The sequence below is a fragment of the Notolabrus celidotus genome, chromosome 2 (genome assembly GCF_009762535.1).
Source record: "Notolabrus celidotus isolate fNotCel1 chromosome 2, fNotCel1.pri, whole genome shotgun sequence".
Taxonomy (NCBI): Eukaryota; Metazoa; Chordata; class Actinopteri; order Labriformes; family Labridae; genus Notolabrus; species Notolabrus celidotus.
Genome location: NC_048273.1, coordinates 15941881 through 15957015, shown reverse-complemented (window position 1 = coordinate 15957015; position 15135 = coordinate 15941881). Strand labels below are relative to the sequence as shown.

The following is a 15135-nucleotide window of genomic DNA, read 5'->3' as shown; positions in this document are numbered from 1 at the left end:
GATCTGAACTACTTCATCAAACTTGTTTGGAAGAAAATACAGAGGTGTTATTGCTGAAGAACTATCAAGCTGTTTAGTGTGTCGTATGTTGTACTATGACATGGTACAAATTAGACAAATTAGACAATCCAGCATTTTCACATTTGGTTTTATGTTATCTTAAGATCAACTTATAAAGTGCAATGCATTAGGAAACAAGCAGGAAAAAAAATGCTTTACATGAGCAACTAGCATTTTAATATAATTTAATAATGTATTAAAAAAAAAGTTAGAAATTCATAATGACACATTTGTTGCAAAATATACATAGAACATGTTTGTTTGAAAAGTGGAGCTGATCAGATACCTCTTTTTTTCACACCCCGATTCCAAGTACCCTTTGATACCACAGTTGATAAAAAAAAAAGGTACTTATCATTGGTGGAAAAACACTGCCATCTCACATTTTGTTACCTTTGACATATATAAAAATATCCATTCGCTTAGTGTGCAAATGTGAGAAATGATATGTTACACAGTATTGTTGGCCGGTACCAATACTGGCATTGATACAGAGCAACTCTGTTGAAAGCAACTGTGATTCAAATGCTGGTACAGGCACAACCTTTATGTACATGCTACTTTTCTGGATTTACGATATCCCAACAAGGAGAGCTACAGCAAAAGCAATAGTCCCAATGATGACGATTCCTGAAGCCAGCTCTAACAGCCACTATAGCTGCACGGAGCATCACCTGAAATGTCAAAGTGCAGAGATAAAAAACAGGCAGGAACTTGAGTTTTATATGATGATATGCAGTTGTTAAAACAATACCATGAAATCACAAAACATGTTTCATTATTTGGACAGGCTCTCACCTCTTTCCTCTGACCTCGGTGCCCAGTGTTCTTGATGAGTCCCTGTGACAGAAAACAGATACAAGTACAGTTCTGTTCTGCTTCAGAGTACATGTGGTATTTAATTCAAAGTGTAAATTTCTAACAGGACTACATGAGAAGATATTCACCTCTTTGTTTCCTCCTTGGAATGGCATTCCTCTCAGTAGTGGTTACAAAAACCCAAACTACAACCAGGACATCCACATTGTGTAAGCAATCAATGTCCACAGAGGCCAAGACTCTGTCCTGTTCTTTGTGCTGTCAATTACTCCAAACACCGACATAGATGAAAGCAACTGTGTAATAAAAAACATGTTTTAGACAGATCAATAGATGAGCATGGAAGCTGTGACATTCACAAGCTTTGAAATTCTGTGCAGTATAACGTGTTATATTTTTAAATAAAACTTTTCAAAGCTGTGGTTTCAATTTGCCAAAATATTTCCTGGCCTTGAGCAGAAGCTAACAGAAAATTAGTTTGATAGTTCCGGAGTTGGTAGATTCATTTTGTAAGCTCAGGATAGATACGGGTCAGCTCTGCACTAAGCTAAGCTAAGCTATTCTAATACAGTCTGTATCACTTTTTTAAAGGACAGGTATGAGTAACAGGTTGTTGTGGGTGCACCTTATAAATTTCACCAAAACGTTTAGACTCCTTATATATCATATTCTGGGTTTCCTTTATTCCTCCTACCTCTGTCCTAAGTCTGTGTGGGCTGATGACGTAGTTACGCACTGTAACTGTACATGCAGTGCACGCCTCTGGTCAAAGCCAATTCTGGCATGGTCAGAGGTTGGTCAATAGTACGTAATACTCTGCTGTTAATGTTAATAAAAGTTGTAGATTGAGATTCAATGCTGTTTAAGTATTGTATTCTGTTCTGTGTAGTCGTCGGCTGTTCTTGGATCAGTCCTGTAAAGTTTTTAGATCTTTCATTCAGGTTGTGAATGTGTAAAGTCCTTAAAGCTGGGGTTGGTTTCACAGAAAGACTAGCATGAATTTGAATGTAGCATTTCCTCAGAACTCTGTCTAACCCCCTTGGAGTTCCTCCACAACGACAGCCCGGCTCACATGCAACGAGCGCCGCCGATTCGCGACCATATGATCGTGACTGATTCAAAACCGGTCCTCAGCACATCGTTTGTGTTTTGCACTACGTCAACTCATGTCTCACTCAGCGGTAAGAAAACACAAAAACATTATCATAGTGAAAGTTAAAAACAAAAAAACATGAAATTTACGCGCAGGAGGCGCGCAGAATGGCAGGACGGGATGTGATTGGTATCATATTTTGGCTCCTGATGTCAGGGATGGTTGGTGTTTTCCCAGTTTTACTCCGGCTGTAGATAACGGCTTTTTTTCACTCTTTATTGATTGCCATCGGGACATAAAGATAATTCTAACCAGTATAAACAAAAAGTGTATCTAGATCTGACTACCAAACCCAGCTTTAAGAAAATATGCTAATGCTAGCGGGCTACAGTTAGCATTATCACTAGGAAATGAGTCCTGTCGATCCTCGTTAATAGCAGGCGTTTACTTTTTATCAGGCAAGACCCTAGACAACAAACACAGCTCATGGATTCTGTATTGCTGTCTTTTGTCACAGGTATGGAGGTGTTTTATGTATTTTGCTGATATTTTAATGTTTTTTCTTTGCTGAAATGCTACACTGCACGGTTTAGGCAACTAAAGTTCATACATGTTAATACAGTGAGTTGCTAACACAAATATTTGTATATATTTATATGATGTTAAGTTACAATTTGGGGGAAATAACATTTGAATATGGGATTTTTGGTACAAACAATGATTTGATTATTGTTTAAGTGCCTAGTGTATCAAGCAATTCTTTCTAAATGTTTGGGCCTTCATATGTATTAAGTTGACTTTTTAAGGTATGTTGGACTTAGTCTGAGATAGTCAGTTACACAAAATGTACATTTTAAAGGAGCAGGATACATTTTTTTGTGTGTAATTGTTTCTTGTTAGAAATTGCTTATTGTGTTTTTAGTGAACCTTTTTTACTGAAAAAAGCCAAGCATGGTCAGAGGAAGACCCCAGACAAACACACAGCTCATGGATTTCTGCCTTTGTCACAGAGATGAGAGTCAAGTACTAGAACCCCACATATTGTTTCCTGATTCGTCATTCATTAACAGAACTCAATGCAGGAGTAACACACGGGTTACACATGCAAGTGATTTCGATCTTTCTTAAGTTTGAACCATAGCAGAGTAAACCATGATGTGACCATAACTTCCTTAAAAATATAATTAGGCAGTTTACCCTAAATGCTACATAATTGCTTGAAAAGCCTACAACTTCAGAGATAAAAATGGTTATTCTCCTTACGTGTAAAAGCCTCATGGATGACAGAACACACTTTGGCACAGAGGTCACAGATCTCCTTTCTTGAACTGCACAAAAGAGAAACAATTTCAAATCAAGGTACATGTGCTGTTAAGAGAAGGATAAGTTTGCAGTGAGGAACCACTCCATGCTTGTCCCAATACCAACATTTATGCTCTACCAATAAGTAACATAACCTACCCTGATCCTAATGTCACCTTATGCCCACCTCGCTGGGGTTATCAAGCTGGCACCTCCCCGTCACAGGTGTTTCATTAGTTATGCCTATGGCTCAGGCCTAACTGGTTTGCACTCTACTTCCCCCTGCTCCTGTCTCCTTTACATTTCTTTCCCTCACAAACAAACAAATGTAATGACTGCACCTTTTCTTGATTGCAACCTTAGTTAACCTTTCATCTCCTACTTTCAAGTCTTACCACTAGGCTTTTCTGGAAAGTATAGATGTGATAGTGAGGTCAGTTATTCATGGGTTGAACTCACAGCTCATGACTGGGTCCAAGTGGAAGACAGGTGTCCACTATCTCCAAGATAGTCAAGGTGATCACCACACACGCCAGACCAATGAGAGTGGCCTAAACACACACACACACAGGGAGGCATGCTTACAGACATAAGGACATGCTAAAATAACTACTTCTGAACCACTTGAAAATGTAGACAGAAGAAATTGGAAAAATGCTGTGCACCAGTTGTTATCACTTACTTGTAATTGATAAAACACAATTGTCAAGCATAACGCTGCTATTTCCAATGCTCCACAAGTCACAAGGAACAATATCTTTGACATCTGCAACCAAAAAAAACAACCAATTTTTATCTTAAAAACATGAGGTTTGACTAAATTTACTGGTACTTTTGAAAGAAAAAAAAAAATCACAGGATGTAAGTCTGCATAGACCATTTAGCATTTTTAGCTTCTGCTAATTTGTTATACTATTCCCTAGATGGTCTTACATGATTAAAAGTTCTATACACTTCAGAGGTTCAGGTTCAGAGGTCATGTGGGTGTGGTCAAGTTGAAAGCTGACCAATCACAAGCGGCAACCTCCGGTCTCAAATTATGAAGCCCATGCAGAAGTGTTTTATACTGCAATTCATTGAGAATCTGCTTGAGGGCTGGCTGCAGAAACACCAGAGACCACGTAGACACCAATTAAAAAAAGACGATCTTTACAGCATTAATGAACATGTTTACAGCCTGGTTCTAAAAACAACTTTGCCCTTCGTAGCTAATTTCTCCATCAGCACACACTGTACGGGGGGTACATTTTTTTCTAATCCGACGGTTCAGAAGATATTAAGATAATGAGTTTTTGCTGAAATAAGGACATGACTGACTTGACTCCCGGTCGGGAACACATAGCTATTGGCTAGGAGGCTCAAACTCTGCCTCTTTACGTCACACGATGCCTGGTTGAGTTCCGCAGTTCCAATATGGCTGCCGTCGTCGATTGGCTTCAAAACAGCGCTCAGGAACAGATGGGTGACGTCACAGATACTACGTCCATATTTATCATCAGAGGGTCAGTGTGTGTGAAATATTATTATCTGCTTGTGAATATGTTTTTACGAGCTCTCCTGTTTTGACATAACTCTAACGCCATAGTAAACATGTTTATTTCTGCTGTAAAGATCACCTTCATTGGATTTGTGTGTATGTGGTTTCCGGTACTTCCAGAGCCAGCCTCTAGCGGACACTTGATGAACTGCAGTTTTTAACACTTTTGCATTGGCTTAAATTCTTGCGGCAAGAGGTTGAAGCTTTGGAACAAGGAGTACAACAAACTGTTACTATAATAACCAGATATGCCTGAACCTCATGCCTTACCCTGTCAAGGCGACGAAAAAGGGGGCTGTTAGTGACGCTGTTTCTGATCATGTTAGACATTTCCTGAGAAGAGAAAAGAGTGAGGGAGAAATAAATCTCATTATTTAGCTCTTTCAATCAACATGCAGTGGGTTACAGCATTGACAAAGCAAGTCTATGGAAATCATACCAACTTCACAAGCACCAGAAGACTGTCGATCACCATGAGTACTACTATGAGTCGCTGAAGAGGACCCAGAGAGAAAAGTAACATTATAAAATATTAGTATATATATTTGTACATTGTCAAAAAACGTAATCAAATCCACAATTGTGTCCCATCTTATATTAAACCTTACCTTTTGTATTTAAAAGGAGGTGGTGACGTAGCGTTTGACTCCATAGTGCTGTTACACATTGTGGTACTCAACTCTGTGGCGTCTGAGGTAGTATTTGGCTGTGTGGTACTTTGCTCATTAGTTGCAGTTGTTATGGGGTTAGACTTGAGACATTTACCCAGATGTTCTGAAATCACTCAATAATGTGGCCCTGCAACAAATTGGCACATTTATATTTTAAGGTAAATAATTTTTCATCAAAATGTAGTATTGAATGTAACTTAATCAGATCAGTTTTCTTTACAATACCTGAAATTGATTGTTTTATTCCACGACTACCCCTGGCCGTATCCATTGAACCTCAAACAACCTCTTGTCCTGAATGTTTCCTTGACTGACAGCTGAGGCCTGTAGACAACAGTAGCAGAAGGAAGCTTAAGAAAGTTTGATCTTGAAAGTTTGATTCTTACTTACATTTCATTTAGATTTATTTATTAAGCTCCTGTGAGGAGATTTTAGCTGGCAGTGAAACATCTTATAATAAATACTAATATATATGACCTATACCAGCATGAAGAGCATCAGTGAGATCACAGGGATTATTTGTAGCAAAGAGACAAGGTCTTGCACACAGGTCTTACCAAAATCATAAAAAACAAATCTTCCCCACAGGAGCGGAGTGGAATTCATGGATGATCAAATATACAGTTGATTGATGAACAGCATTTTAAGGCTACACCAACTAATAGTGACATTTGATTATTACTTACTTTTGCACCATCACAGTCCAGAAGAGTGGTTGGGTATACATTAAGGGCTTTAAATGTTCCGACAAGATTGTCTTCTTCATCTCGAGCCTGCAACATGAAGTCCTTTAAATCTAATGGAGTTCTTGCTTCTCAGAGAAACTGAAGAATGATTGACATCAGAACAAAGGTGGAGGGACATAAAGTAAGGGACAGATTTATGAATTACCCTTGTAATTAAAGAAAATGAGCAACAGCAACAAACACTGATACCATTGGGTCCATAAATCTCTGTACCTGTAAAAAGCTCTTCATCATTGCCTTCTTCGTAAGAGATCAGAAAGGGGGGTTCAGTGTCACGAGCTGAAGTTCCATGTTCCGGTAACATTGTTTTACATGACTGTGTGGAAACCACCACTTGCAAAACTATGCACATTATTGAGGATGTTGAAGCCAGTTATGATCCACAACCACATCTGTAAAACATGAAGAGTATTATCTGTGAAAAAGAAAATCTAAATATGTCTTTTGAATTCTTTAAAAAACACGCACTGAGGATCAATAACCTTTTTCCTTAGTATATCCACCAAAGTATGTTATTAGCTTCCACTTTAAACATTTCTTTTAAATCTCAAGATGGTTCTCTCTACTTAACTCCAGTGCATTGGCTTCAAATTACACAATGATTTAGATTAATATGTTGTAGCTGTAAGTATGTTTGAGGGTGTGGACATGGTTACACAGCAACCTGATGTTCTACAGTGAGTGCAATAGGACAGAACCGAAGCTACACTTACTAGTTAACTATTTCACTGTATTGTCATTATTACATTACAAGGGCAGTTTGCTGCATAACAGAGCAAACTCAATAACTTATTGTCTCATGACATGTTTCAACAAAATTGAACCTAATGTAAAAAAGCAACCATTTTAAAAATAATCACTCTTGGTATATCTTTTCAGTTTAGTTTTTAAGTAGCTAAAGTCTTAGCTTTCAATAAATCAACATATAGTGATCAAGCTTTTTCTCTTACCTCCAAATACAGGTAAACAACATGCCCAACACTACATATACTACAACTTTGGATTTAAAGGTAAAAACAAGGGAAATAAAAACCCTCCTGAAGCAGTGGAATGAAAAGAATGAAGGAATCCGTTGGAACGTCTTTGTGAAAGGGATCCTCCCTCCGAACTGTGAGACAACACAGTTTGTGCTAGATAGTGGAGCAACAGCCCAGCAGACTTCCAAATGAGGAAGTAAGATAGGTCAAACGAAGCACAAGGCTGAGCCTGCCCACATGTAGAGCTAAATGAAAACAAAATGAATACAGCTCCCTTTCCTCTGATTCCACCCATACCTTACGACATTGATCAAAGTCTGCACTGCAAGAAGAAAGACTGTTCCTTTTATTCTTCAAATAAAAAACAAACACAAATCACCATCCACCCTTGTATTTTGACCCCTTTGCATGGTAATGTGTATAATATATGTGTATGTAATTTTACAATGGTATTGTTAAATGCCCAGAGAACAGCTGCATTGACACGTTGTTGCATCATTGTTGTAATTTGGTATGAATAAATAATAGCTATATATTAAATCATTATGAGCTTTTATTTTGCTGTAAGTTATTGCAGAGGATTGCTGACTGTATCAATTAAAATTGGAAGCTCAAAAATGTTTTCAATGATAGCTAAATGTTTCTACAAATCTGAATGTAAGATAACAGATTATATTGTCTTCTTAAGCATGACCAGATTTAAGTGTGTGATAAAGGCTTGGTGTTGATTGACCAGCATTAATTTCAGTGACCTTTAGTGTATTGGTTGTTTTACATCTTGTATAATCTATCTAAACTAGATTGAACACACTAGTCTTGCAAAGCCTAGGCCAACTCTTCAATCCACTGAGGTACTTTATCTGGATTATGTGTGCTGATAACTATTGTGTCTGATTATCAAATTCTGAGTCAATTAGCAAGTTTAACGCTCAGTCCATTTATTTCTTGTGAAAACCTCCTCAGTGTGTAATATGGATCTAAAACACATTTCCACCATTGACTATATATTATGACTCTTGTGTTGGGTCAAGAGGGCTGTCAGTCATCATCTTATCAACATCAAGTAACTAATTCAAACTATACTTCCAGAACAATGAAACACTTTGATATGAATGGGTATGGTGAGAACTAATAATGACAGCAAGTTTTTATGTGAATAATCCATATAGCTTTGATTTTCTAGTTTAACCCATGTTCCATCTGTTATAATGAGAAGGTGGGCATTATGGATGTAAAAGGCATCCAGTCACCAGAGGGAGCTTTGATTTTTGAACTCATTCAGGATAGCTGTTGTTCTGTCCAGTGTTTACACAGACTATGATTTTCACAAGCAAACACCCAAAGGTAAGTCCTACAGCAGCATGATGCTTCAGTGGTCAAAATGGTTTTCCCTGAGGAACACCTGATCACAAACAAAGAAGGTTCCTACCTTACAAAGAAGTGATGACTCATTATGCAGTGAGACCTAATATAACAACACCATCATATCAACAAATACATACATAATCTGCTTCTACAACGTCTTATCTATAAAAGTGTGATAACTAATTGTTTTATATTACTTCAAGTTTGCAGTTGTTAGATTTACTTGACCATTAGTAGTAACATTTGTGCATTATTTCTTGTGTAAAAACAGGTGCAGTATCTTTTTCAAGGGCATATAGACCAATTACTTGCAGTTGAAGTGAATTATCCACCCATCCATTGTCCATAGGAACCACTTTTCCTGTTTTGGGTCACAGGGGGTTGGAGCCTATCCCAGCTGTCTTCTGGCAAGAGGCATAGTAACAACCCTGAACAGGTCATCACCTATCACAGGGCTAACAGGAGTTAACCAATTAACCTGATAAGCATGGCTGTTTTCGAAACCGCCTGCTACAAACTACCTTGAATGTAGTAGTAGGACTGCATACTTCTTACTGCGTTTGGATGTATACTTAGTATGACTGCTCTGTTGGATCTGTTCTGCAGTAGCCTGTGCTGGGTCAGGCGTCACTGGATTTCCGGTTTTGGAAAGCGGACGTAAACAACGGCCAAGCTGATAGCAAAACTGTCTTCTTTAACATCCACTTATTATTCAAAAAGTTAAGAAGTGGTTTAATGGAATGTATATAATTTCCACAGCGCCTAAAAACTGAGTTCCCCCCATCATATACATAATAAAGGAACAGTGGAACGTTAGCGCTGTGCATTGTGGGAAACAGTACGTGAGGGAGACTGGGTCCGATGCATACTAGGAAATTTTCCCAAATCAGCACAACTCTGTCACCTCCGTATCTATGTAGCCTGTTTACAACCTGCACCTTCCACTTACAACACATGTCAACCAACCTGATCCTGCTGAAAATCCCCAAGACACATTCAGTCATTGGTCATTCATAATTTCAGTCTGCTGTGCCCACAGACTGGAAACAATTTACAGAAAACTTAAAACTGGTCCACTACATCTCAAAATCCAGCCTTCAGGAACTCTCTGATGGACACTCTTAAACACACCTGCACCTGCTTTTAATCCTTTTTCTGTCCTGTCATGTTTAACTTGTCTTTTATGTTTTACCCTTGTGTTTTGTTTCATTACTGTTATCCCTGACCCTTTACCCCTCAAAAGGCTGTGCCTTTTGCCAGGTCGTCACTGTAATAAGAATTTGTTCTCCATGACCTACCTGCTTAAATGAAAGTTAAATTAAATAAATTTAAAAATTAAAAAAAAACATCCGGGTAGTTTTGGCATACTGCAGATTTTGCTCTTGTTCACATAATGCATACTACACACTGGATTTTGGGCAAATTAGTACCTACTGCTAGTATAGAAGTGGTTTCGGAAACAGCCATGTCTTTGGACTGTGAGAGGAAGTGGTAATACTCAGAGGGAACCACTGCAAGCACAGGAACATGCAAACTGCAGAAAAAAAATGCCCCAGCAGGGAGTTAAACCAGTAACCTTCTTGCTATGAGGTAACAGCGCCAACCACTGAACTGCCATGCTGCCCTGAAGAGAAACAACTACAGCAAAAGAATGAAAAAGTATAAAATGAGAAAAGAACAACAAGAAGAACAAACATTTTTATTTGTGTAGCATCTTCTTAAACAAAATTACAAAGTGATCTCTATAAGATGTGATTGAGGAATATGATGTATACGGGGAGATAGACCAAGAATAACTCTTGATGGACAGATGGCATTTTAAAAATATCAACTCTGTAATGGTCTCATACAGCAACAGCAATGTAAAAGTATTTACATAGGTTTCAATCATCCTCCTCTGCTATAAGGTTGTCAGTTCTTAATGGCAAAGGTTTATCAGATCAATGTACCCTGGAGTCATTTTTGAGATCAGTGGTGCAGCAGATAAGACACAGAGATGAATAAAAACTAGTACATAGATCCACGTGAGAAATTTTGCATTGTAACCTGCTGCTCCTCAACTGACCTCTGCAAATAAGCATACGACGCAGCACAGACTTCAAATGGCTCCTAAACTTTGCACCCACAAAAGCATAAAACACAGGGTTCAGGCAGCAGTGGAAGAATGCAATAAACCTGCACACACTGTATGCATAGTCAAGCCGTATGCTTATGTCACAGTCTTGAAATGGTCCGACCAGATTATCAGCCAAAATCCTCAGAAAGATGACCACATTGTACGGCACCCAGCCGAGGAAGAACACAGCAACAATGCAGAAGACTAATTTAACAGCTCTGTTCTTTGTTTTGGATCTCGCTCTCATGATCTTTCCTAGGATTCGAATGTAGCAAAAAGCAATCACTACAAAGCAAACAAGAAGAAAGCATTCTGTTGGATTACAGCAATGTTTTTGATCTGGGCTGTTTGTAATCACAGCCCGGGAGTGTTTACCGGTTTTGGGGGATTGAGACTATGGAACTGTAGAGCAGAGAGGGCATGGCTGCTCCAATACTGATCACCCACAGGAGGAAAGACACAAAAATCCTGTGCTGAAGCTCTTACGTCTTTAAGCAAGAAAGAGGGTGAACCACAGCTAGATACCTGTAGATGGTCATGCTGGTCAGGAAGAGAATGCTGCTGTAAACCCAGTGAAGAAATAAATGACACAATTTTGCAGAGGGTCTCTGAAAAAACCCATCCCTGGGTGTCGTAAATTGCCCAGAAAGGAAGACCGAAAGTGAAGACGAGGTCGGAGATGGCCAGGTTAGGATGAAAATGTTGGTAAGAGACTTGAGGTTTTCGTACAACCCAGGATGATAAGCAGAAGGATGTTTCCTGTGAGGCTCAGTGTGATCACAACGGAGAAGAAAAACAGGATATAGCATCAGGATCCAAATATGACCACCTCTTCTTTTTCACAGACTTGATCCTCATAGTCGGGGTCATAAATGCTGTCATTGGAGGAGTTCATTCATAGCTGCTCACCGGTACCTGGAAAAGACGTTTAAATAATAATAATTAATTATTCAGTTTCATCAATGAATTAAAAAAAAGCTAATTGTCATCTGTTAAATCAACCTGCTAGCATAACTATGTTATAAAGCAAGAATATTACCAGTCAGCTGCTCAATGGAAGAGGTGTTGTGCGTGATGCCTTCTGTCGACTCAAACGAGGGACTACCGGTATCATACTTGTGACAAGGGTTTTCTGTTCCTTGTTCTGTTTGGTATCATGCTATTGTTTTATAACAATATGCACCTGTATGATCATCATGGCAGATTATTGAGCAGCTTTCACATCATAACTGTTTAAAGCTCTCTGTGTGTTTTAAAAGTAAACTTAAGACTTATCTTTTTAATCTAGCTTTTAATTTGGAGTAATTTATTTTAGCCCTGGACTGCATTATCATTATCATTATTATTATTTTATTATTATTTTATTATTTTATTATTTTATTTCTTATTATTATTTTTTATTATTTTTATCATCATTATCTAAAGCATTGTTTAAACATGTATTTATTTATCTTATTTATTTTTGTGTTCATCTGATATCGTTAACTCTACCTTATTTTTAACTTTTATTTCCACTCTTACTTATTTTATTAATTTTACTGTGATTTTCTTTTCTTTTTAAGTATTTCTTTTTTTTTTAAACCATGCCTATCTATATTTTACCATTGCTGTTGTTTTCTTACTGTCTGTTACTCTGTGAAGCACTTTGGGCTGCATGTTTTTATGTATGAAAGGTGCTATATAAATAAAGTTGAGTTGAGATAAAACCAAAATAAAATATATAAAAAAAACACTCGTGGACAGTGACAGTTAATGTGATTGGTAAATTTACATGAGTTTGTACATAAGTACATGTTTTGAGTATCTGTACTTTACTCAAGAATAACACTTAGTGGGAAACGTTTCACTTTTACTCCACTAAGTTTGAAAGACAAATATCTTACTTTCCACTCCGCTACGTTTCTATGAATCTTCTTGGTACTCTCTTTGCTCTAAATCAGAAAATTAATTTTCCTCTCTAAAATCCAATCAGTAGGAGAATAAACTGTGCTCATGTACTTCTGCGAGTAGTTTTTCTAATGGTTAGTCTGTGCCTGTAACGTCGTACAGATAAGATATGCTACACAGCTGCATAGTTCTAAAGGCCTTGCACCTACTGAAATGGCTGCTTATAAAAAAAATTAATGATTTTTCTGTGTAAAGCCTGGCTGATACTTTCCCTGGTCATCAGGTATTTTTGGTTGTTGCTATTATTGTCCCATTATTTTGGAGCTGCAAATATGGGTTCCCCAGAAAAATTTGAGCATCAAACACTTAATTTCCTGAAAAATATTGATTGTTCATAAATGTAAATGATCTGACTTCTATTACAACTCAAGCTCTGAGGCACATGATCCTACATTTTCATTAATACAACCAATACAACTGTTTCTTTAGGCTTTGGCACTGGCTTTTGAATACACATGTATTTAAAACTCCAGTTCCCTAGTTTGTAAAAAATTGTACTTAGCGCTTGAACTGAAATTTCAGAGATTTAGTAGACCTGACAACGCTTCTCTAGAGTCCCAGAAATCAATCCAAAACTGGCATTACAACAGTGATGTTTCTTTTTTACAATTTTAATTTAGCTAAAAAACCTTTAGACTTAAGACATTTATAAAAATCGACCAGGGATATGGTTGTATCCATAGACTGTATAAAATGTGGACGTAGTATCGGTGACTCATCTGTTTCTGAAGCGCTGTTTTGAGGCCAATTGTCGGTGGGAGCCATATTGCTGCTGTCGAGCAATTGTGACGTAAAGAGGCGGGCTTTGAGCCTCCTAGCCAACAGCTACAGTGTTCCCGCCTGTCAATCAAGTCAGCTGTGCCTCTCATGGAGGACTCGTAATCTCAATAACTTTGAAATTGCCACATTAGAACCCCCCCAGCCGACCCCCTCCACCCCCCACCCAACCCCCCCGTACAGCGTGTGCTGATCGAGAAAAATCTGTGACCAATCGTTCAGAAAGGTCCTGCTGCAGGCGCCTCTCCGTCAGGATCAGATTCTGGATCAAATTCAGAGGGTTGAAGTAAACGCGGGTCTGTGAGCAGCCGTGTATATTCAGCCAACATGTAAACATTAGATCAACGCGCTGGACAGCCGAGGCCACATCCACTTCCTGAGGGGGCGTGGTGAGAGAGCTCATTCTCATTTAAAGGCACAGACACAGAAAACAGCCTGTTCTGAGCAGGGCTGAAAAAGTGTGTTTTACAGGCATTCCCTAAATCTGATTTCAAAGTGTTTTTTGAGCAATAAACTTTAAAGACATGTTTTGGGGACCTCTTAAACCAATATATGTTGATGAAAAAGAGCATAATATGTCACCTTTAAGACCGGATGTTGCTGCTTGGGTTGTATCATATAATGCTACAATATTTTATTTCAATATGAGAGTGAACATATGTCAGAGATAGCCTACTCTTTGAAATCATAAAAGGAATAATTTCACATTTCAATCACATTTGTTTGTGGTCAGCGGTGGTAGTTATATTAAACCAGTTACTCAGATAAGCTCGCGAAAGCCCATCCATTTAATACTGAAATGATTACGTCACTGTCCTGCTGTCAAAGGCACGTATTTATGAATACATTGATCACATGACACCTCTGTTTACTCTGCCACGACAACCAAACTATGGAGTTTCAGAGTCCCGCCCACAGACCTCGCTGCCATTGGTCCTCGAGCGACATGTCGTGTTGTCATTGGACAACTTAACGTCAGTTAACAAACTCCCAACAAGTTTGTCTGCTATCATAAACCCTTTGGATTGTTATGGACTTGAGTCATATACAGAAAAGTATGTCGAAGTTTCTGTTCTTTTGCCTTTATTATTGCAAACAGTTCTCAGGAAATATATTAGCTTACTCAAACAATGGTTTCTCGTGATGTTATTGTTCTTGTAAAGTGTCTATCTGAGGATTCACTGTGTTCAAGCTAAATATAACGTCACCAAGACTGACACAGTTAACAAGAGTCTCTTTAAAACCCTGAGCTGCCAGATGTGTGTTGTGTTATATGTGTTAGTCCTCTTAGAGGTGATGGTTAATAATATATGACCCGTCTTCAGCTTCACAAACTATTAAAACCAAACTCAGGTTAACCTAGTTAGCTTTTGGCTAAACAACTCGAAGGTTAAAAACAGCGCAGGGATTCTGTAAACGAACACAGTGGGAGTGGGAGTGGACTAGAGTTCAGGTTATGGCCTGGTTTACATTCACACTACACTCTAACGTATTTCATAACGCCATGACTGATTGATGTCATATAACATACTTACTGTATTTACTCTCTGATAGGCTATTAACATAGCAACATTAGCAATGCTGACATACCCTGTTCAGTTTTCAGTAATATAAGCAATGTATACAAATTGTGTGGAGCTTAGATTTATATTTAACATTTATATTTATATTGAAATTTAACATTTATATTTATATTTAACAGTTAGATTTATATTTAATATTTAG

General features: G+C 38.1%; 1 protein-coding gene and 1 long non-coding RNA gene across 2 annotated transcripts; both read right to left on the bottom strand.

Moving 5' to 3' along the window:
- Window positions 1-214: 214 nt before the first annotated feature.
- Window positions 215-923, bottom strand: LOC117806339. The gene is made up of 2 exons (XR_004629644.1): window positions 859-923; window positions 215-734 (listed from the first exon to the last, which is right to left on the bottom strand). It is a non-coding gene; the product is annotated as an uncharacterized LOC117806339 (long non-coding RNA).
- Window positions 924-10577: 9654 nt separating this feature from the next.
- Window positions 10578-11581, bottom strand: LOC117833001 (chemokine XC receptor 1-like). Its single transcript, XM_034712343.1, is given in 7 exon segments — window positions 10578-10642; window positions 10645-10986; window positions 10989-11036; window positions 11039-11253; window positions 11255-11378; window positions 11381-11419; window positions 11422-11581. Coding segments are annotated over 7 exon segments (993 nt in total).
- Window positions 11582-15135: the final 3554 nt, after the last annotated feature.